At 38.2% G+C, this 22972-nt stretch overlaps 2 protein-coding genes and 1 pseudogene across 2 annotated transcripts; 2 read left to right on the forward strand and 1 right to left on the reverse strand.

The window, feature by feature from the left end:
- The window catches only part of LOC141512643 (guanylate-binding protein 1-like), a 135632-nt pseudogene that overhangs the window by 28061 nt on the left and 84599 nt on the right, over nt 1-22972 (reverse strand).
- On the forward strand, nt 3537-11765 carry LOC141512637 (guanylate-binding protein 1-like). Its single transcript, XM_074221738.1, has 9 exons — nt 3537-5255; nt 5433-5542; nt 6270-6466; nt 6832-7056; nt 7415-7695; nt 8927-9139; nt 9352-9454; nt 9891-10084; nt 11079-11765. Exons 1-9 carry the CDS (start codon nt 5175-5177, stop codon nt 11199-11201), a joined length of 1527 nt encoding a protein of 508 aa, XP_074077839.1. The 5' UTR covers nt 3537-5174; the 3' UTR covers nt 11202-11765.
- On the forward strand, nt 15682-17816 carry LOC141512638 (large ribosomal subunit protein eL39-like). The gene has a single exon (XM_074221739.1). The coding sequence runs from the start codon at nt 15722-15724 to the stop codon at nt 15875-15877; it is 156 nt and encodes a 51-aa protein (XP_074077840.1). The 5' UTR covers nt 15682-15721; the 3' UTR covers nt 15878-17816.

Consider the following 22972-nt stretch of genomic DNA (forward strand, 5'->3'; position numbering starts at 1 on the left):
AAACAATGATTTTTGGGGTCTAGCACAAAAGGCGGTTGTATTGGCTAAGTGGCATTGCATTCTAAGAGGTGAAGCAATCTGGGGTTTGGAGGCCTAGGATGTCTCTCTCCATGTCTTAGGGGGATTTTCTGGTCAAAGGGGTTGGGAGAGATTGACGTGCCTGCCACAGGCAACCTCCTCTCTCTTCATTGATTGTCTTCCTTTCTTGGTGATACTGAAACACTAGGTGTGATTTATACCAAGAATCCAAGACTGATTCATTGTAGGGAAAACTATGAGCAAAACTGACCATCTCACAAAAAATCATTTGACTGTCTTCATAAATTTATAAAAGTCACTGACTAAATACAGATTCCATTTCTATTAAAAACACTAGAGAACATAGGAATACATGGAGCTTATTTTAAAATGATAAGTATTATCTATCTGAAACTATTACCAAGCATTATATTAAATAGGGATATGGTAGAAGTCTTTCTAATATAATAAGGTATAAAGCAAGGTGCCCATTATCAACACTATTATTCAATATTGAACTTGAAATGCTACCTTATAGAAGGAAGAGGGGAAGAAATGGAATTAGAACAATGAGGAAACAAACCATCACTCTTTGCAGATAATATGATGTTATAATTAGAAAATCCTAGAGATAGTTGAAATAATTAAGAACTTTAGTAAAGTTGAAGGATATAAAATAAACCTATATAAATGATAAGCATGTCTATATTTAAGTAACTAAGCCTAGCAACAAGCGACAGCAAGAGATCTAAACACCAGGGAAAATATTAATTGATCATGGATAGAAAAAGTCAATATAATTAAAAATAGCTAAATTTATTTCTTCAGTGCCAATACTGATCAAACCATGAAAAAATATATTTTATATACCTAGAAAAAATACAAACAAATGTATCTTGAAAAACGAATATCAAAGGAGTAAATGAAAGAAAATATAAAAGAAAGCGGTCTAGTTAATAACAGATTTCAAATGTATTATAGAGATCTAACACCACATCTCAGACGATATTTATAGTAGTAATTAGCAAAACAATCTTGTACTAAGAAATAGATCAGTGAAATAGTGGATCAGGTATATAATACATTTTAGTAAATGTCCATAGTACTTTATGATAAAACAAACCCAAAACTCCACACTTTTGAGACAAAAAGTTATTATTACTTGACAAAAACTGCTGGGAAAACTAGAAAACTATGGAGAAAATTAGGTATAGAGTACCATTTCACCCTATAACAAGATAAAGGGTGATAGCATAAGCCAATTGGGAGAGCATGGAATAGTTTACCTGTCAAATCAATGGAGAAGAGAAAAAATTTGGGACTAAACAAGATGCAGAAAGCTTGAAAAAAACAGATAATTTCAATTACATAAAATTTTAAAATGTTTTGAAAAACAAGACCAATGCCACCAAAATGTGAAGGAAAGCAGAAATGTGGGACAGTGGTGGCATTTTTCAAATATATTTTATGTATTTTTCAAATACATAAAGAACTGAGTCAAATTTATAAGAATCCAGGTTATCCCTTAGTTAATAAATGATCAAAGAATATGAACAGGCAGTTTTCAGACAAAGAAATCAAAGCTAACTGTAGTCAATTTAAAATGCTCTAGATCACTATTGATTAGAGAAATATAAATTAAAATGACCCTAAAGTATCACCTCACACCTATCATAATGGTTAATATGACAGAAAAGGAAAATAATAAATATTGGAAAGCATATGGGAAAAATGGAATAATAGACACTGTTGGTGAAGTTGTGAATTTATCCAATCATTCTGGAAAGTAATTAGACTAACATGAACAAAGTGAAGTAAAGAGAAGGAAGGAAGATAGATAGATAGATAGATAGATAGATAGATAGATAGATAGATAGATAGATAGATAGATATAGATAGATAGATAGATGGATAATCATTTATACATTGATTCTAGATAATTATTTAGACCACAATCTCCAGCCAACCCTAAGGTATCTTGAATGGTCAAGTATTCCCTGACATCAGTGGAACTGATCACTGACTCTAAGGATCATAAAGTATCTTGAATGAACAACTGACTAATAGACCCTCTGACATAATCTGTTTTGTAGGGGGACTCCAAGAATGACTCGTGGATCTTTGCCCTGGCCATCCTGCTCAGCAGTATCTTTGTCTACAACAGCATGGGAACAATCAATCATCAGGCCTTGGAACAGATGCAGTAACCTTTCAGAACTTCAGACAATACTAATGCTCTCTTAAAAGGATAGATGATAAACCACCCACACTTTAGGAGCTCTCATCATGAGTTACTCTGTCCAGAAATAACTGTGACTAGGTAACCAACCTTCTTCGGGTCAATGTCCCCAAATCAGATTAGCTGATCCTCATGTGATAGTCTGGCACCAGGTCCATAAATGAAACACTGGGTAGACCTTGGTTGAGTTTGTCATTATATGTAATTATTCCATTTCCATGTTCAAGAATTCTGAAATGACCAATCATTTCATTTTATTTGCTGCCTTACGATTGAAATTAGTATTCTTCTCCCCTCTTCTCACATCCTAGGTCTTCCTCTATATCCTGTCCTTCACTCCTGTGTCACATGAAGAAATGACATCTCTTCTTTCCAAAGCAAGTCTTTTATATGCTCTCTTGCTCACATCTCATCCTGTCTTTTCTAACAGGTTATCCATTCTATCATCCTTGCTCTTTCACTGATCTTGAATCTTTTCCTATTTATAGGGTGTAGCCCTGTCATCTCCAAAATTAGCCAGGTCTCTCCCATTCTTAAAAAAAACCTTCACTTAATCACACTGTTCCCAATAACTACAATCCTTATAGCTCTACTAAATTTATTGATGCTTATAATCAGTATATCTACCTCCCTTCCTCTCCTCTTCTCACCCATCAGCAGTCTATATTATGACTTCATTATTCAACTGAATCTTCTCTATTCAAAATTATCAGTAATCTCTGATTATCATATCTATTGGTCTTTTCTCAATTCTCTTCTTCCTTGACTTTGCTGCAACCTTTGTCCCAGTGGATTAATTTCTTCTTTTTTTTTTTTAGTTGCTTTTTTTTGCAGGGCAATGGGGTTAAGTGGCTTGCTAAAAGGCCACAAAGCTAGGTAATTATTAAGTTTCTGAGGCTGGATTTGAACTCAGGTATTCCTGACTCCAGGGCCAGTGCTCTATCCACTGTGCCACCTAGCTACCCCTTATTAATTTCTTAGATACCCTTCCTAGATATTTTTGACACAATTTTTTCCTGTTTCTCCTCCTATTTGACTGACTCTCTTCAGTCTCTTAAATTGGCTTTTCCTTCAGGTCATGGCCACTGAGGGCCAGTGCTTTATCCAATACGCCACCTAGCCACCCCTCAGCTGATATATTATAAACATTCACTCATGAATTTATTTCTTTGTTAGTTACATTAACAATAGATAGTCCTATCAATAACCTCAATGTTTCAGCCTGGGAGTGCAAAGATTGGGGAGGGGAGGGGAGGAAGAGGGAGGATTCCTAGACAGAAGTGAATCAAAGCTTATGGGAAAAGAAGCTTCTCCAGTAAAATAAGTAATATATAAACTGGGATGGAGCACAGAACTAATTCATTAATTAATGAGAAAGACTAAAGTCTTAGTAATTAATAAGGAAATATATAAAACCCAAGATAAGAATAAATAAGAAAAAAACATGAGTAGCAGGTAGAATGAAGATTAAACAATATGGTACAGATAAGGACAGATTCTAACCCACAACTACACCTTGAATCAGAGAAATCAAATGTTAAATCAAATAAAAATCATCATGTATAAAAATATTGATTTATAAAGATATAGTATATAAAGTAAATAAAAGGAGAAAATAGATGTCAAATATGGATTTGGTACAAAAAAATGAAATAAAATATCAGAGTGGATAAGGAACCAGAACCCAACAATGCAAAAAAAATAACTAAAAATATTCATCTAAAGTGAAAATAAGAGAAAAATAACAAAATTTACTATGGATCAGAGTAATTCCGTAAAACTAGAGATCCAATGAAGATTTGGAAGAAAACAAAAATAAAAATTCATATTATCAAGAGATATATGGGAAACAATATTATAATTAAAGAAAACAGACAATGAAGCAACATTACACTAATATGTGTGCACCAAATGTCATAACATCCATTTATTTTTTTGTAAATTGATGCAATTAGAAAAAACATATTTAATAACAATAATTATGAGTGATTTAGTTGTTTTGTTCTTAGAGCTAGACACATCTAATAGAAAGGCAAATTAAAAAATAAAAGTGAATAACAAAGAATTTAAATCATAGAGACATAGATTTCCTCTGAACATTAAAAAATATTCATCAGCACAATATAGTAATTTTGTGAAAATACATCATAGTCCAAAAGCATATAAAATCATTTTAAAAATTTGAGAACCAGGAATTCTAAAATGTTTTTGCAGACTATGATAGCATAAAAATATTAATATCAAGGTCATTAAACAAATAATAAAGATACAGATGGAGAATTAATAATGACATCTTTAATAATGTACTTTCAAAAATAAATAACAGTGACAGTTAATAACAATGTAATAGAAAATTATAATGAGAAACATACCAAAATTTCTGGGATTCAAGTAGTCCTCAGAAGCCAGCTAAATGGTGCAGTAAATAGAGCACAGGCCCTGGAGGCAGGAGGACCTGAGTTCAAATTTGATTTCACATATTTAATTACCTAGCAGTGTGACTTTAGTCAAGTCACTTAAGTCCCATTACCTTGCAAAAAAAGTAGTCCTTAGTGAAAAAAAATTATACTTTTAAAAATGTAGCAACAAAATAGAAAGACATTAATGAACTTAGTTTGCAACTTAAAAAAATAATGAATAATCCAAACAAATTAGCCCCATTTTAAAGATGAGAAAATTGAAGCTAAATGATTTGCCCAGAATCACATAGCAAGTAAGTGTGTGAGGCAAGATTTGAACTAGGTGCTTTCTCAATTTATATTCAGAACTCTTTCCACTACAACTCTGATTGGAATATCCTCCACATGCCCCAAATCTCAAAACTACCACTTTTCTACAATCTAGGCTCATCCCTCCAAACTCTTGTGCAGGTTTCTCCCTAGGTTCCACAGTACAGTCTCACACCAAGGGCATCTGGATGTGGTGTGTTCCACACCCAAGGGAGCCAAATCATACCCTTGTTCTTCTGGACTCTGAGGGGCTGGGCGATGTGGAAAAGGTAAGAAATCTGCCACCCTGCTCAATCAAATGTTTCTAAATATCCTTCTTCTAGACCTCGAGTATAACCACAACTAAGGGAGTTGATTTCCCCTCACTACATAATCACAATGATCTAGGGCATCTCACAGACATGGCAGTCTTGCATTCAGTTCAGAGAATGTGATATGACTTTTAGGGAGACAACAAAAACGACACATGGATATTCGCCTTGGCTGTGCTCCTGAGCAGCATCTTTGTCTACAACAGCATGGGCACCATCAACCAGCAGGCCATGGACCAACTACAGTATCCTTTCTGCACAAAATGAGATGACTGAGAAAGGACTAGGCAAGCTTCAAAGGTCCAAAAACTAGCTATTACTGCTCAAAGAAAGAGCAAAGCAGGACTGGACTGCTGCTCTCTTCCCTCCAGAGGCCTCTACAAAGTTGATTTTTCTTGTATTGGGGGCCACCACCAGTGATCTCAATTTGTATAGTGCCTCTGAACTGAGGTCCAGAGAAAGTGAGGCTGGTGAATTGGCAGAGCCCTCCCTCACATATATCCAATTCACTTACAAGCAATGACATCTCTTCCTAATGTCATTGGTCCTCTTTAAGAATCAAGAACAAATTTTGCCTCCACCACAAACAACATTTTTATTGTATCAGTGATAAAAAGAGAAGAGAGAGAGAGAGAGAGAGAGAGAGAGAGAGAGAGAGAGAGACAGAGACAGAGACAGAGAGACAGACAGAGACAGAGATAGAGACAGAGACAGAGACAGAGACAGAGACAGAGACAGAGAAGAAAAGTCAGAGAGACAGAGTTTGGAAGCATGGCCTAGTGGACAGAATACCCATTGCAGACTTGGTAGACCTCAGATATAATTCTAATTCTGAAACAGAAAAACTCTTAATGTCTCATTGCTCCTTTACAACTCTGAAGCTGTAAATCATCAACAAGTACAAAGCTGTATTTTTCAAGAGAAATTTCTCATGATTCGTTGTCTACCACTTTTTCTTAATTAACACCATAGCTATGTAACAGAACTGACAGATAAAATCAAGGCAAAGTCCTCCCCCGGCACTGAGCAAATGAACAACTCCATGGAATTTGCCAGCTTCTTTCCAGACTTTGTGTGGACTGTGCGTGATTTCATCTTGGAGTTGGAAATCGATGGGCAACCCATCACCTCAGATCAATACCTGGAGAATGCCTTGAAACTGGAAAAAGGTCTCAGAGACTAAGACTTGGGCAAATATGGGAGTTTTCAGAAACTGCTCTTATTTGTTTCCATTTTATGTATGAATAGTCATCATTCCCAGACTCCAAAGAAAGGGAATTTGGGACAAGGCTTAGAAAGAATCTAAATTACAAGGTTCAGTTAATAATTGTATTCATGAGACAAGTTCTTTGTCCTTTTCCTCTTCTCTTTCTTTAATCAACCTCATGCCTATAAAGGCATGAGTCAAATGAACCTTTCATACATTAAAAAAGAAGAAATGAGTCAAATATTCTGAACAGGACATAATTTGAGGGGAATGATATCCATGTCCACTTTCATTTAGGCCATGTGCTTCCTTCTTCCCTTTCCTTAGGTACCAGTGAAGAAGCTAGAATATGTATCCAGAAGTTCTTTCTAAACAGGAAATGCTTCATCTTTGCACCACCTGCTTATGGAAAGATGCTCAAACAACTTGAGACACTTCATGATGATTTACTTGATGTTGACTTTGTGGAAAGTACTAACAACTTCTGCAATTACATCTTCAGTACCATTAAGACCAAGACTCTCCCTGGAGGTGGCACAGTCAATGGACCCCGTAAGTCTCCTTATCAGCATGTCCCATGACACCCTTAGGATATTTGTAGGGAACTCTAGAGTGAGGTAGAGAAGAGACGTCCTAGAGTAATCATGGACAAAGGCAATGAGTTATCTTCTTGCAGCAATTCAGTTATATGTACCACATTTGTCAGAGTTTTGGTTACCAAAAACACCCCTCTTGTTTCCTATTTCCTGACATTCATGATGCTTCCTGATTTTATCAGAAAGTTTATTTTCTGAGAAACAAAATGAAACCAGACTCCCAACCTGGGCAAAAATATAAAGATAAAACCTCATTCCTAAATAAGGTAGCTCAGGCCATTCTCCTTATTGCTCCATTTGACTTCCCTCTATAGGTTTAGGAAACCTGGTCCTGACTTATGTAGAGGCCATCACCAGTGGAAATATACCCTGTATGGAAAATGCCGTTTTGGTCCTAGCTGAGCAAGAGAACTCAGCTGCAGTACAAAGAGCCCTTACACTATATGAAGGAATGATGAGACAGAAGGTCCAGTTCCCCACAGATACTATTCAAGAACTACTGGATGTTCACATCATCTGTAAGAGTGAGGCTCTTAACATCTTCATCAAGGACTCTTTTAAGGATGTGAACCAGAAATACCAAACAACACTGGAGGTACCTTTGCTATTTTAAGACTTTATCTACGGAAAATAGCGTTTAATGAATTTGAAAGCCCCAGACTGCAATAATGTGACCCTGATATTTTCAATGTTTACCAGTAATCAAAAGACCCATGTGCTCGGTAGATCTAATATATTTGATATATTATCATATATATTATTATAATATATTATGATCGTTTAATACATATATTGAGAAATGAAAAAGTTACACATGAAGGGTTCCCTTGAGGCTTTTGGTCTGCAATATGAGTTAAATATCAGAATCCAAAGAAAAGAAAGTGGTTAGAAGGGTTTTCTGGAAATTTTGAATCGAGATATTTGTATTCTCGATATATTGAAAGATCCCTTAAGAAATGATTTCAGGCTAATGGATCAGAGGACAGATTTGATCCTCATTTAATATATATAGAGAGATAAGAGATTTTGGTTATGTAAGAATGTATAGGAAGGAGAAGTGCCTAACATTTTAGTTTTCTTAATTCATTTCATTTTTAATTTATGCAATAAAACAAATTTTTCATAATAGAATAAAAAACATGATTGTGGAAGAAACTGCATATTGAGTTTCTACAAGCCCTTCCTTTTAAAGATATAATAAAGTCAATTTGTAAATTGCTTACTTTTCCTTTTTTTCTTTCCTGTCTCCCCTGCCTCCCTTGCCCATTAGAAACCAATAGATATAGATATGTAAAATTGTTCTGCACCGACTTCTATTTAGTAGTTCTTTCTCTGGATGAAGAAAATGTCTGTAATCATGTGTCTTTTATTTTTACTATTTTATATTACTTAAAGTAAAAATGATGTGTTCTCTCAGTCTTTCTTAAAACAAGATTGCTACTACTATTTATACAATGTTCTCTTACTTCTGTTCATTTTATTCTTCATTATTTCATTCAAATCTTTCCGTGTTTTTTCTAAAATCATTTAGCGCATCAATTATTACAGCACAATAGTATTATAGCTCAATCATGAACCACAAAACTAATGTTTTCTCAAGGGAAATCTTTGGAAGGAAAGCATTCTAACAATTAAAAGAACTTAAAAGTGAGAGGTTGTGACTTCTTCATTAGAAATCTTCAAAGAAAAGGTTGGACAATTGCTTAGGAGGCATGGAATGTGGCTTACATTAAATGACTATTAAGGTCTTATTGAATTCTGAAATTATGTTATTCCTTTACATTGCTATGTCTTTCTCCTTTTTTCTTTATTTAATCACTCTAAAGATTCAACTAGAAGCCAAGCTGGATGACTTCTGTAAACAAAATGAGAAAAAATCGCTAGACTGCTGCACATCTTTGCTTCAGGATATCTTCAGTCCTCTGGAGGAACAAGTGAAACAGGGGTTCTTCTCTAAACCAGGGGGCTATGGCATCTTTCTTCAAAAGAGGCAAGAGCTCATAAAAAAGTATAACCAGCAGCCCAAGAAAGGGATACAGGTAAATCTTTCCTTAGGTCAATGGTTCAGGGTTACAGATGAAGGACAGTCAGGAAACTTCAAAGGTCTTTTCCAAGCCTCAAAATGAATAGTTAATAGTACTATCAGCTGGAGTAAATCACAGATAAGTTCTGCTCAGATGAGCAAATGAGTCTTGGCTTTACTCTTACATCACAATTTCCTCTTTTGAATTATTGTCCTCCCATCCTCCAGGCAGACAAGACTCTAGAAGAATACTTGAAGTCAAAGGAAACTGTCGCTGAAGCAGTTAACCAGACAGACCAAATCCTTACAGAAAAAGAAAAAGCGGAGAAAGGTGAGAAATGTATGAAAGAGACACTCTACACTGAGTAGTCCTAAGAATTTATCCCCTTGTCTTCAGAAATGTTATTTAAAATGAGTTGATGTCCTTCAGAGTATTTGAATTCCACAAAGACTATTTTTGTGTTTCCTGAACAAATATCTCTCTCTAAACAAGTACTAGCTCCTCTAGTGAAGAGGTCTAATAAGTTTGTTCTATGAAATAAAACCAAGAGTAATCAAGGGCAACAGGCTAGGGGAGAGGAGCAGCCTTCTACCTCTGGTTGAGGCAAATAGAGTTAAACAACTTACCCAGGGTCACAGGGCTAATAAGTGTCTGAAGTCAAATTTGAACTTAGGTCTTCCTGACTCCAGGCCAGGTGTATAATTATATACCACCTAGCAACTCTAGCTAACTCTAGTTAAATTCTTGTATGCTTTTGTCTTTTCAGAGCAACAGAGGAAAGCAAAAGCTGCTGCAGATGCTGCAAGAGAATTGGAAATACAAATTAGGAGGCAAGAGCAGATACGGTTGGAAAATGAAAGGAGACAGCAAGAGCAAATAAGGAAGATGGCTGAAGATATGGAAGCCCAGAGGAGGAGGCTTTTGGAAGAGGAAAAGAGAGTGCAGGCTTTGAGACTACAGGTATTACATTGGCACCATTTAACATTTATCCTCTTCCCTTTTTCCTTCAACGACTTAAATAAATGGAGATTACTCAGTTATAACACTTGAATGGTGGAAATGTTTGTTGCTAAAGGAAAACTAATATAATGCAAGACAACATCTCTTCTCTCTCTCTCTCTCTCTCTCTCTCTCTCTCTCTCTCTCTCTCTCTCTCTCTCTCTCTCCCTCCCTCTCTCTCTCCCTGAATCTATTAAGCAAACATTTATTAAATACCTTCTCTGTATAGTCTCTGTGTCAGCCTCTGGATTTGGGGGATGGGGGAAGTCATAAATAAAAGGAGGGAAAAAAGGAAGGAAGAAAGAAGGCAAATACGTAGGGAAGGAAGAAGAGAAGGAGAGAAAAAGGGAAAAAAAGAGAAAGGTAGGGAAGTACAAAGGAAAAAGAGTAGAGAGGAGGGAAGGAAGGAGTAAGAAAAGGAAGAAAGGGAGAGAAAATTAAACAAGGAAAGGAGAAAGGAAGGAAGGAAGTTAGGAAGGAAGGAAAAAGAAGTGAGTGAGAGGAAGGAGCAAGGAAAAAAAGGAAAAATTCATAGTTATTCTATTTTTTGACCTTCCAGAGTACCTCTTTGTATCATCACTTGTATACTTCAATCTATCACCTTATATCATTAGTTTTCTTTATATGGTTTTTATTGTATCCCTAAATACATTATAAATTCCCCAAAGGTAAGGATGGTATTTTATGTTTTAGTGTCCTTGACAGAGCATTGTAAAGTGTCTTGGGCATTCATACATTCAATGAAGAAGGTTATTAAGCAGCAAAAACTTAAGGCTACCTACCAGACACTAAGAAACCCAGGAGAATGTAGCTTCCCTAAAGCCAGGGACTGGTTACTGTTTTTATCATTGGTTCCCACCAACCACAATCTAGTAGTAGGGTTTGTTTGGAGATGTCCCTCTGATTTCACCTACACTTGGCCTGCTAGTTGCATTTTCATTCTATGTCTCTTCAGGAACAAGAACGATTACTCAAGGAACAGCAAGAGAGGGAAAGAGCTGAACATCAACGCCGAATCCAGATTTTGCAGGACCAATTACGTCACAACCATTCACGACCAGATTGCATTGTATCATGAAAATGAGAGCTTCACCATCTCACTCACCCAGAGCTACCACATAATTTAAAGGAGAAATGTTTATCCCTAAGATATATATAAAATACTCAGCTTGCTGAATTAATAACAGAATTGCACAATTGTATGACCAAATGTATTCTAGAAAGTAACTGTCAAACCCTGCAAAGACTACATCTTCTTTACAGCATCCCTGCCAAGTAAGTGGTCCCATTCCACTACATAAGGTATCCCATTCCATTTGGAATAAACCCTCTTTGTTCTTTGTTCAGAGATCTTTCCTGAGCAGGAACTAGGAGTCTTCCATGCAAATGTGGTCTAGCTCTACTCTCTGGGAATGATCTACTTTGTCTAATCCTCTCTTTCCCACCACAATCTTGCAAGTATTTGAAGACAACTACTGTGAAAGAGAAACTAAAAAAGAAGACAAGAATACAGAGGAGAAAAAGAACACTCTGCGGCTTCAAGCACAGTCCACAAGATGTTTGCAACTTTCCTGCTTTCCCAAGTGGGGTCTCTTTAGTTCTTGTGCATTATATTTATAAGATAAAGGTGCATTTCTCTAAACTGTTTATTTGCTCTCATTACTCATGCAAAAATGGCAATGGGGCAGCTAGGTGGTGCAGTAGATGGAGCACGTGCCTTGGAGTTAGGAGTTCCTGGGTTCAAATCTGACCTCAGACACTTAATAATTACCTAGCTGTGTGGCCTTGGGCAAGCCACTTAACCCCATTTGCCTTCAAAAACCTAAAAAAAAAAAAAGAATGTCAATCAATCTGCATTGTTTGCTATATATTATTATACCTGTATTCGACTGTCAACCTAGAACTTGAGCTTAAGTACCTCTGAGCCATGAAGCAGAGGCTGAGAAGCTGACTAGGTGGTAAAAGGTGTGTGCTCACTGCCTATGAGAGTCACAGCCCAGGAGGGAAGGCTGAGCCAGGATCAGAGTTTTCATCTTGCTAGGGTCTCTAAAAGTAGAGGCAATTGAGACTGAGAGGAAGACCTGAAGGAGAAGGTTGAACTGGGCCTCATGAAGGGACAGCAGCTGCACTTCCTATCCAATTCATCCCTAGAAAAGCTGCCAACTGCTCTTCCAGGGCTTCCCTCATGGCTGTTAACTATTGTCATTGGGCCACACCTACAGTTCTTGGAGATCTGGAGATGTGAAAGGGAGGAACAATGTAGGAGGGGTCTGCCAAGCCCTTGTACTCTCTTCTACTTCTCCTCCCCCCATCCTCCTCTTTGTCTTTTCCTCCTGTCTCTCTCTCTCTCTCTCTCTCTCTCTCTCTCTCTCTCTCTCTCTCTCCCTCCCTCCCTCCCTCCCTCCCTCCTCCTCTCAAAATTCATCCTTGAGGGTAGGGCAAGAACTACTCCAGATTTTCCCAAGTTTCTGTAAGTAGATGTTAGAGCTTATAATCAGAATACTGTGTTTATGAGTAAGTAGCCATAGCCAATGAGTTAAACATTATCTTGAATTCCTGAGTAAATGAATCAATTTAATGGGTCCTTCAGTCCCTGTAGAGTGAAAGGAAGTTGATGTTGTAACCTATATTAACACCAAGGAATTCAGATGTAATTTCTGAGGGCAAAGAGCATCATTTTTACCCACCTTTGTATTCCCAAGGTCTAAGATAGCTTTATACATAACAGATTGAACTTTTTTAACCAAAAAAAAAAATGAAAACAAATGTCCAATACTACATTTTCTTCTCTAATGAGATGCCTTTCCCTAAACCACTAGATTCTGCCAAAGGAATGTTACAATTTTTCCTCCTTCGCCTTTGTATTTGAACAGATTTCTGAATAAATTCTAGAATTTTCTTCAAGTGCAAATGTGCAAAGCAAGACAGTATCTCTGAGATCCTTTCTTCCATTACACATATGCACACCATGTTCAAATTCCCCATCTATTAGTTACCTGCCTTGTTTTAGCTTCATGCTACATCCAAGGGGTAAGAAGATTTCTGTGACCTGGGGCTCAAGCCTAGCATTTGCATGAGACTCTACTTAGAAAAAGAGAGAATGATTAGCTATTCTGGGAATGGACATGTCACACATCTTACAAAAAATTGAGAAAGTGAACTGGTTGTGAAGGACTTTAAAGATTAAAAAAAGAAATTCTAAATATGATCCTAAAAGAATGAGGGAGTCAGTGGAGTTTTATGGGTGGGGGAGGGAGGATGGCTGCGTGATGGTCACATCTGAACTTTGGGAAGATAAAAATGAGAGAAAACTCTTGTTACAAATGGCTCATAATTAAAAAGACTTAGTCCGGAGTGATGGAAGTAGCTTTTCTTAATAAACTACTCTGTAGAAGAGGGCCACTTTTCCTAGAGAGAAAGACCCCCAAATTATGACAATGTCCAGTCCTTTATGCAGTATGCCTCCCCTTCCTGCCAGTTATTGGTCAGGGTCACTATCTAATCATGCATTTACACCCTATATGTTTCCCCTGTCCTGGTCATTAAATTAATGAAGACAGTGGAGTGAACAGTAATATGCATGAACCTCCTTGAGCAGGTGTACTTGTAAAGGAAAAGGACTCTAGGGCAACTCAGAACGAGATGGGGTAGGTCTGATCTAATCTCAAGTCTGTTCAGGTTGGGGTCAATCTTTTGTCTTATACTCACATACCTGCATGAAGGCACAACCACAGGTAGACCCTATTCTTTGTAATGCAAATAGATACATATATAGTTGATAGATAGATAGATAGATAGATAGACAGATAGATGGATAGATAATAGAGGATAGATAGAAATATATAGATATAGATATAGATCTATTTAAACTAAAATCTTCTCTTACATCCCATGAAAGCCAAACACCCCAATTCCTCCATTCTTCTTTACAAAGGACTTACAACCAAAATCATATCACTTTTCCTATACATTTGGAATAAGGGAAATTAGATTTATCCACAGAGGGAAAGTATTAGCATTAAGAGGGATCAAGGAAGGTTTATTGTAGAAAGGAAGATTTAGCTGCTGTTTAGAAGATAATAAAGTAGAAAGTTCTGTCACATGACCAACAGAATGGAGGACTGCCTATCGAATTCTCATGACTTTTCAAATTTCTCCACATTAGGAGTTAGTTACTAGAGATAAAATAATCTCAGTTCTCTCCATGAATCAGAACACTAAGAACCCAAACAAGGTTAAAACTCAATAATCTAATAGAAAGAAAGCAAATATTCCCTAACCTCCGAAGAGCCCTCATTCACCTTGTTCTCCCAAAGTCCCCACCAAAGTTGGAGAAGTCATCCCACACTTACAACAGAACCCAACTCCACACACCATCTTCCCAGGAAATCCAGTGCCCAAAGATCCTAATTTTTAAGAGTGGATGCTCAAACAGGTTCTGAAAGTAGCAGGGCAGCCCTCTCAGCCATGGACCAGAAAACTGAGGAACAGATTAAAGGAACCCCATACAGAACTGCAAGCACCTGAATAAACCTGAAGGCAGGAGGCAGGGTCAGTTCCTTCAGCCCTCTGTCCCAAGTCACTTAGTACAGAAGCCTAAGATGATGAACTGTGAAGTGCCCAGAATGTGAGGAGGCAGAGACACTTTGAAAACTATCCCCAAAGGAAACTGCCACAAAAAGAGAGTCTCAGAAAATGAGCAATAAGGGGAAAAGAAGGAAATTGTCAAAGATCCTCAGTAGAAAGAAAGCTCAAAGACTGCACATAAGCAAATAAACCAACAAGGATGATATTAGTAGGAAAAGGAATATTCCTTCCATATCCAATAAAAAATCAAGGTATGGGAAGTGAAGCCAAGATGGCAGCAGGAGAATAGCCTTTCCTAGGAGCTTTCTCCAAACTATTTCAAAATCCTTAAAATTATGACTCTAACTAAATTTTTCTAGAGACAGAATCTACAGAAAGATCCAGTGAGGCAATTTTTTCTTGCCATAGTAACCTGGAAAATAGTGGGAAGGCTCTGTTCCACTGGGTTGGAGGAGCGGCAGTGTGCTGAAGGGAAAGAACTTCAGCCTCCTGGGAACAGTCACAGGGTGCCTGGGAGCCCTGGGTCCTGACAGCAGAAACAGTTTCCTAACCTGCCACCCCAGGAAGCACCAAGCACAACTTGGAAGATCAGCAGGGAAACCTCAGTCAGAGTGAGCACAAAGCCCAGTCCAGTGTGATGCTCCTCAGCACAGCCCAGATCCCAAGAAGCAGAAACAGGCCATGGAGCTGTCCAGGAAGGTGATGCCTAGCAGCTGTCTCCAAAGCATGGAAGGTGAGGGGATGGGGGTGGGAGACTATTGAGGCCTCTCCTCTGTTCATATTTGGAGCTTTGTCCATATTTAGGCCTTGGTCACAGTCTGGGGCCCCCCATTGCCATAGACCAAGGACCCTCCTCACAGTTACAGGGCAAAGGGGAGTGATTGTGGTCATCCACAGACTGGGCACAGGCAGGAGAGCAGTCAGAGCATTTCATAAGACCTTGAAGAAAAAACATTAACCTTTTTCGCCCTTCCAGCCATCGTGGTGCAACTCGGCTGTCATCTCATCATCATGTCCTCTCATAAAACATTCAGAATCAAGAGGTTCCTGGCCAAGAAACAGAAGCAGAATCATCCCATTCCCCAGTGGATTCGGATGAAAACTGGCAATAAGATCAGGTACAACTCAAAGAGGAGACACTGGAGAAGGACCAAGCTCGGGTTATAAAGAATGGCCAGGGAAATGAAAGACATTCTACACCAAGACCACCTCCCCCTCCCTACCATTGCATCCATCCATCCACCCATTCATTCATTCATCCATTCATCCATCCATCTATCACTTAAACCACCTCATTGCCCCCAATAAGAAGTAACTACTACTGCTGCCCCTCCCATTTTGGAAACCTGTCTGCCAAAGTGCAGACGTCAAAGGAAACCCCCAGCAAAGTATTCAACTTGTCTTGCCCTTGAATGTCTTCATCTCTTGCATCCATTTGTTCAGTAAACTGTGTATTGTTATATAGTTTAAATTACTGTTCTCTCCATCTCTGTGTGGCATTTGTCTGTTTGAGGTTATGCTTAAGAGGCTGAGATCATCCCGCAACAAGTTATTCCTGTCAAGAAAAACCAAGCTCAAGCCCTGCCTCAAACAAGCCTTCACAATAACCTCTCTATGTTTTGTTTTGTGTTCTAAGGAGTTAGAAGAGAGCACCTATCTCACAGGGTTGTTGTGGGGATCCAAGATTTGCAAGCCTTCAGAAGAAGCCTCCAGTGCTGCTAATCCGGAGCTGTCTCAGCCAGATTACACACAGCTGACTGTGTTCATTTCTCTAACTCACAGTCAGAGAAGTAGCCTGTTTGACCCCCTGCTTATTTCACACAATAAGCCGTCTTCGTTCCTTGTTGGGAGGTAGTAAATTAAGTGTTGGCAACTTTTTAAAAGTTGTCGGTTATTTTTGTGTTTGGGAAAGACAAACCTTTTTATTAGGAACTAGACCTGGTCCAGGTGAATGGCTTCATAATTTTCTGAAGATGCAATTTTGCTAATAAAGGGCTTCTACAAAAAAAAAACATGAAAATGAAGTCAGCAGCTTAGTCAAGGAGATCCAAAAAATGCTAAAGAAAACAACATGTTAAAAACCAGGTTAGATCAAATGGATAAAGGAGTCCAAAAAGTTAATGAGGAGACAAATGCCTTAAAAAGCAGAACTGGCCAGATGGAAAAGTAGAAAAAACACCAGGGGAGTAATAGACAACAGTGAGAAAAATTTTTGAAACAAATTTCTCTTATAAAGGCCTCATTTCTCAAACTTAGAGAGAACTAAGTCAAATTTATGAGAATATGATTGCTAAAGTCATAAATCATCAAAAAATTTGAACAGTTTTCAGATAGGAATCTATCCTTCCCATATGAAAAGAAACTCAACTCACTTTGACTGGAAAATGCAAATTAAAACAAGTACCTCATTCTTAGTAGATTTGTTAATAGGATAGCAAAGGAAAGTGATCAATATTGGAGGGGATGTGAGGAAAATGAGATATTAATGCATTGCTGGTAGAATTGCAAAATGATTCAACCATTCTGTAGAGCAATTTTGAACTATGACCAAAGGGATATAAAACTATGTATACCTTTTAACATATAGTAACACCACTCCTAGATTTATATCTCAGAAAAAATAAAAAAAACAAAAATGGAAAAAGACCTATATGTATACAATACTCATAGCAGCTCTTTTCTTGTAACAAAGAATCAGAAATTGAGGGGATAACCATCAAGTGGAAAATGGTTGAACAAATTTGGGTGTGCAGTTATGATGGAATGCTATTTTGCTATAAGAATTGATGAACAGGATACTTCCTTGAATTGAAGAAAAGCAAAAAAAAAATACTCTGTACAATATTGTAGGCTGATCAGCTTTCATTGATTTAGTTAGTCTCAGCAATACAATGATCTAAGGTTACTCAAAAAGACTTAAAAAAGACTAATGATGTCTAAATACAGATGGAAGCAAACTGCTTTTCTTTATTTTTTTTGAGGATTCTTTTTTGGTCTATATTATGGAAATGTTTTGCATGACTACACATGTGCAGTCTGTATAGAATTGTGCAGTCTATATAGAATTGCTTTCCTGCTTAGTGTAGTGGTGGGAAATAAGGAAGAAAAGGAGAGGATTTAGAACCTGAAGCATTAAAAATGAATGTTAAACAGCTTTGTGAGTATCTGGGTGAAAATAAAATACTAAAAAAACTTTTAAAAAAAGAATAAAACATTTTTTTCAAAAAATGATTCTAGTTTGAGTAGAGGAAAGGATGGCCCATGAGGTTCCTTTCACCTTACAGATTGAGAAATTCTGGGATTCATCAGTGTTTGTTCTTTGGATGTGTCCATCAATTCAACTTAGCAAGTAGTAGGGAAGGGAAGGACAGTCACAAATGGAAGCAACAAAAACATCAGTTTTTCTGTGATAAAGAGGCATGAATAAAAGATGGAGACTGAGTGTTACAAACCTGGTGACCATCTCTGAAGGAGTCTGTTGGCCTAGTTTGCTTTGGGGGGGGGGGTTAGGCAATGGAGTTATGTGACTTGCCCAAGGTCACACAGCTAGGCAATTATTAAGTGCCTGAAGACAGATTTGAAGTCAGGTCTTCCTGACTCCAGGGCCAGTGCTCTATCCACTGTGCACCCAGCCACCCATGGCCTAGCTTTTAAACCTATGATTTGCTTCTTGTAGATGGAAGGGACCACTTCTTTAACTGAAGGCTGCCTTAAGGAATTAGTCACAAAAAAGGAGGGAGAACTGTCTCAAATTGTCCTAAGTATGGAGACTTCCAAGGCAAAGGGAAGCTAAGTGCCAGTTCCTAAAGGCAGTGAGGTTTGGAGGGAGGGACAAATGTTTAGCAATCCTGAAAGAGGAGAGGTCTTTATCAAATTAAAGACCTTTCTGGCTCAGCGGATTTACTTTGGAAAGACCTTATATTTTTCCCCCAGAGTCAGACATTCTATTATATTCATTTCCTCTCTAGTCACATAATAATATTTAATAATAATAATAATAATATCCTCTATATAGTGTTTAAGGCTGACAAAGGACTTTACAAATATTATTTGATTTGATCCTCACAATAACTCAAGGATATAGGTACTGTTTTACACACATATCCATTTTACAGTTAAGAAAAGTGAGACAAGGGCAGCTAGGTGGCATAGTGGATAAAGCACCGGCCCTGGAGTCAGGAGTACCTGGGTTCAAATCCAGTCTCAGATACTTAATAATTACCTAGCTGTGTGGCCTTGGGCAAGCCACTTAACCCCACTTGCCTTGCAAAAAAAAAACCTAAAAAAAAAAGAGACAAATCCCTAGCACTTAGCACAGAGTCTGGCCACATTGTAGGTGCTTAATAACTGTTTACTGACTCAGTGCCAGACTGGCAGAGTTTAGTAACTTGCCCAGGGCCACACAGCTAGGTATTATGGTCCACCTGACCCTAAGCCCAGCAGTCTTTCCAATGAGCCATTTGGTTGTCACTATAATAGAGAGGGAGGTCATCTCCGGACTTATTTATAGTGGCTTATTTAAGTTTCTTCTAGTCCATTCCAGTAATTCAAACTCAAGGCTTAAAATATCATGAAGAGGCATTTGGAGTTCATAAAATATAAGTTACAGCTTTACTTAGTCAAAAGCAACAAAAAAAGGCATGATTTTCCGGAAGAGCTACCATCACACAGATAGCCATCCTGAGCTCAATTCTCATTTACCTCACAGAAACAGGAAATCTTGTGATTTAAAGGAAACAAAATTCAGATCCCCAAGTATGAGTCAGTTATTTAAGAAATAACAACCACAACCTAAGGGCGGGCACTTTGCAGTTACAGAGTGCTTTCCTGTGAGAAAATTGTACAGATGCTCCTTTCAATTTGAAGGGATGGGAGTAAAGGTGCAGGAGCAGGTTTAAGAGTCTATCAACCTTCAATGAAAAAAGTGCAAAACAAGGCACCTTAGCCTTATCAGATCTAAAATTATATTATAAAGCACCAGTCCCCAAAACTGTCTGATATTGGCTAAGAAATAGTTGTGGATCAGTGGAATAGCCTAGGTACAATCAAGAAATGATTATAGCAATCTGCTGTTTGATAAACCCAAAGAGTCCAGCTTTGGGGAAAACAAGTCTCTCTTTGATAAAAACTGTTAGGAAAATTGGAAGTTAGCATGGAAGAAACTGAGATTAGACCAACACCTCACACCTTATACCAAGATAAAATCAAAAAGGATACAGGATTTAGACACAAAAAACAATATTATAAGCAAACTAGAAGATCAAGAGCAGTTGGTTACCTGTCAGATCTATGTAAAGGTAAATAGTTTATGACCAAGGAAGAGTTAGAGAATATCATTCACAACAAACTAGTTAATTTTGACTACATTAAATTAAAAGGCTTTTGCACAGAAAAAACCACTGTAACCAAGATCAAAAGAAATGTAGTAAGTTGGGGAACAATTTTTACAACTAGTATTTCTGGCAAAGGACTCATTTCCAAAATATACAGAGAACTGAGTCAAATTTTCAAAATAACAAGCCATTCCCCAATTGACAAATGGTCAAAGGATATGCAAAGGCAATTTACAGATGAGGAAATCAAAGTGATCCATAGACATATGAAAAGTTGCTCTAAATCATTACTTATTAAAGAAATGCAAATTAAAGCTTCTCTGAGGTAGCCCCTCACACCTCTCAGACTGGCCAACATGACCAGAAAGGACAATGATCAATGTTGGAAGGGATTCAGGAAATCTAGGACACTTAATACATTGATGGTGGAGCTGTGAACTCATCCAAACTTTCTGAAGAGCAATTTGGGATTATGCCCAAAGGGCAACATAAATTTGCACACCCTTTGACCCAGCAATACCACTACTGGGCATATACCCTGAAGAGATTATGAAAATGGGTAAGAACATCACTTGCACAAAATATCTATAGCAGCCCTGTTTGTGGTGGGAAAAAATGGAAATTAAGTCAACATCCTTTAATTGGGCAATAGCTTAATAAACTGTGGTATCTGTATGTCATGGAACACTATTGTTCTATTAGAAACTAGGAATGATGGAATCCCATAAAGATTTGCATGAACTGATGCTGAGCAAGATGAGCAGAACCAGGAAAACTTTGTATACCCTAACAGCAACAAGGGTGTGATGATCAGTCTTGATGGACTTGCTCATCCCTTCAGTGCAACAACCAGGGACAATTTGGGGCTATCTGCAATGGAGAATACCATCTATATCCAGAGAAAGAATTATGGACTTTGAACAAAGATCAAAGACTATTCTCATCAGATTAGGAAAAAACTTATCTTATTATATCATTTTACTATCTCATACTTTATTTTTCTTCCTTAGGGATATGATTTCTCTGTCATCACATTTAACTGAGATCAATGTATAACATGGAACCAATGTAAAGACTAACAGAATGCCTTCTTTAGGGGATGGGGGAAGGGAAGCAAGAATGGGGGAAAAATTGTAAAACTCAAAATAAATAAAATCTTTCTAAAAAAAAGAGTATCAACATAACATAAGCATCTGAAATAAAATGTGAGCACAAGTCTCCTATATGAGACACCAGTAGGACTGAGTCCTAGAAAGTATACGAGTATAACAGAAGTAGAGCAGAAATGGGCATAGGTTGACCAAGGGCACAATCATCTAGGGGGTGACATGCTTCCTCCTTCTTAGAGGATAATAGATCCAAAGTAAATAATTGAATAAATTATGCCCTCAAAAAGCTTGCATTCTGCTAAAGGGATATAACATGTACAATGAAATTTCAAAATGGAGAGTACTAAAAACTGGGTAGGTGCTGAATAGATAGTGCTGAGCTAGTTTTGCAGGAAGCAAGGGTCTCTAAAAATACTTTCCAGATATGAGTAAATGTACAAATGTAGGAAATGAACTGACAAAAAATGGAAAACACCTACCAGGCAAGTTGGACAGGAATGAACAGTACATGAAAGGAGCAATAATAACATAAGATTGGAAAGATAGGTGGAAGCCATATCGTACAAGGATAGAAAGGACAATTGGAATTTGTAATATTTTATCCTACTGGCTCTAGAGATATACTAATAATTTTTGCCTAGGGGAGTGACCCATGAGATTTTTGTTTTAAGAATATCAATTTTGATTATTGGGGGCGGAGCCAAGATGGCGACATGAAGGGATCGAGTCTTAGGAGCTCTCTGATAAAAACTCATAAACTAAGGACTCTAACTAAACTTTTGAGAGACAGAACCCACAAAGGGACCCAGTGAGGCAGCTCTCCTACTCAAGGTAACCTGGAAAAGAGCAGAGAGGCTCTGCTCCCCAGGCCAGAGGGGCAGCCCGCCAGAGGGGTGGCCCGCCAGAGCCAAGGAACTTCAGCCTCCCGGAGACAGCCCCAGGGCACTGGGGACCGCAGCTCACGGCAGCAGGGGAGTCTCCTGGGCTGCACCCCGGGGAGAACCAGCACGGAGTGGGGGAGCAGCAGGGGACCTCTGCCTGGGCGAGCACGTGGAGCCCAGCCCTCAGGGCACACAGCCAGCAGCCTGGTCTTTTGGCAGCCCAGATCCAGGAAACAGAAGCAGGAGGAGCCTGTAAGCAGGAGCCCCCAGGGCATGAGCCCATTGAGATGAGGGAGGGGAATGGAGAGAGACTGCAGAGCTCTGTCCTCTGCCCCTGGAACAGGACTCTGGAGCTCTGACCACATTCAGATCCTGATTGCAGTCTAGGCCCCCCCCCCCCGGTAGAACAACAGGGCCCCCCCCCACCTTGGCCCCGAGGAAGAGGGGGGTGCATATGGTCATTCACAGACCAGGAGGGAGGACAGAACCTCACACACTGAGACCCTTGTGGGAGTGTCCCAAAAGCTCAGGAAACATCCCCCAAAAACAGGCTTAGGCTGGGAAAATGAACAAACAAAGAAACAAGAGGAAGACCATTGAGAAATATTTTGAAAATGAGCCCAAGAAGGATCAAAATACTCAGTCTGAAGATGAAGAAGCACAAGCTCCTGCATCTAAAGACTCCAAGAAAAACAGAAATTGGACTCAGGCTATGATAGAGTTCAAAAAAGACTTTGAAAATCAAATGAGGGAGTTGGAAGAAAAACTGGGAAAAGAAAGGAGAGAGATGCAGGAAAAACATGAAAATGAAGTCAGCAGCTTAGTCAAGGAAATCCAAAAAATGCTGAAGAAAATAGCATGCTTAAAAACAGCTTAGGTCAAATGGATAAAACAGTTCAAAAAGTTATTGAGGAGAAAAATGCTTTAAAAAGCAAAATT

Source organism: Macrotis lagotis, chromosome 2 (genome assembly GCF_037893015.1).
Source record: "Macrotis lagotis isolate mMagLag1 chromosome 2, bilby.v1.9.chrom.fasta, whole genome shotgun sequence".
Taxonomy (NCBI): Eukaryota; Metazoa; Chordata; class Mammalia; order Peramelemorphia; family Peramelidae; genus Macrotis; species Macrotis lagotis.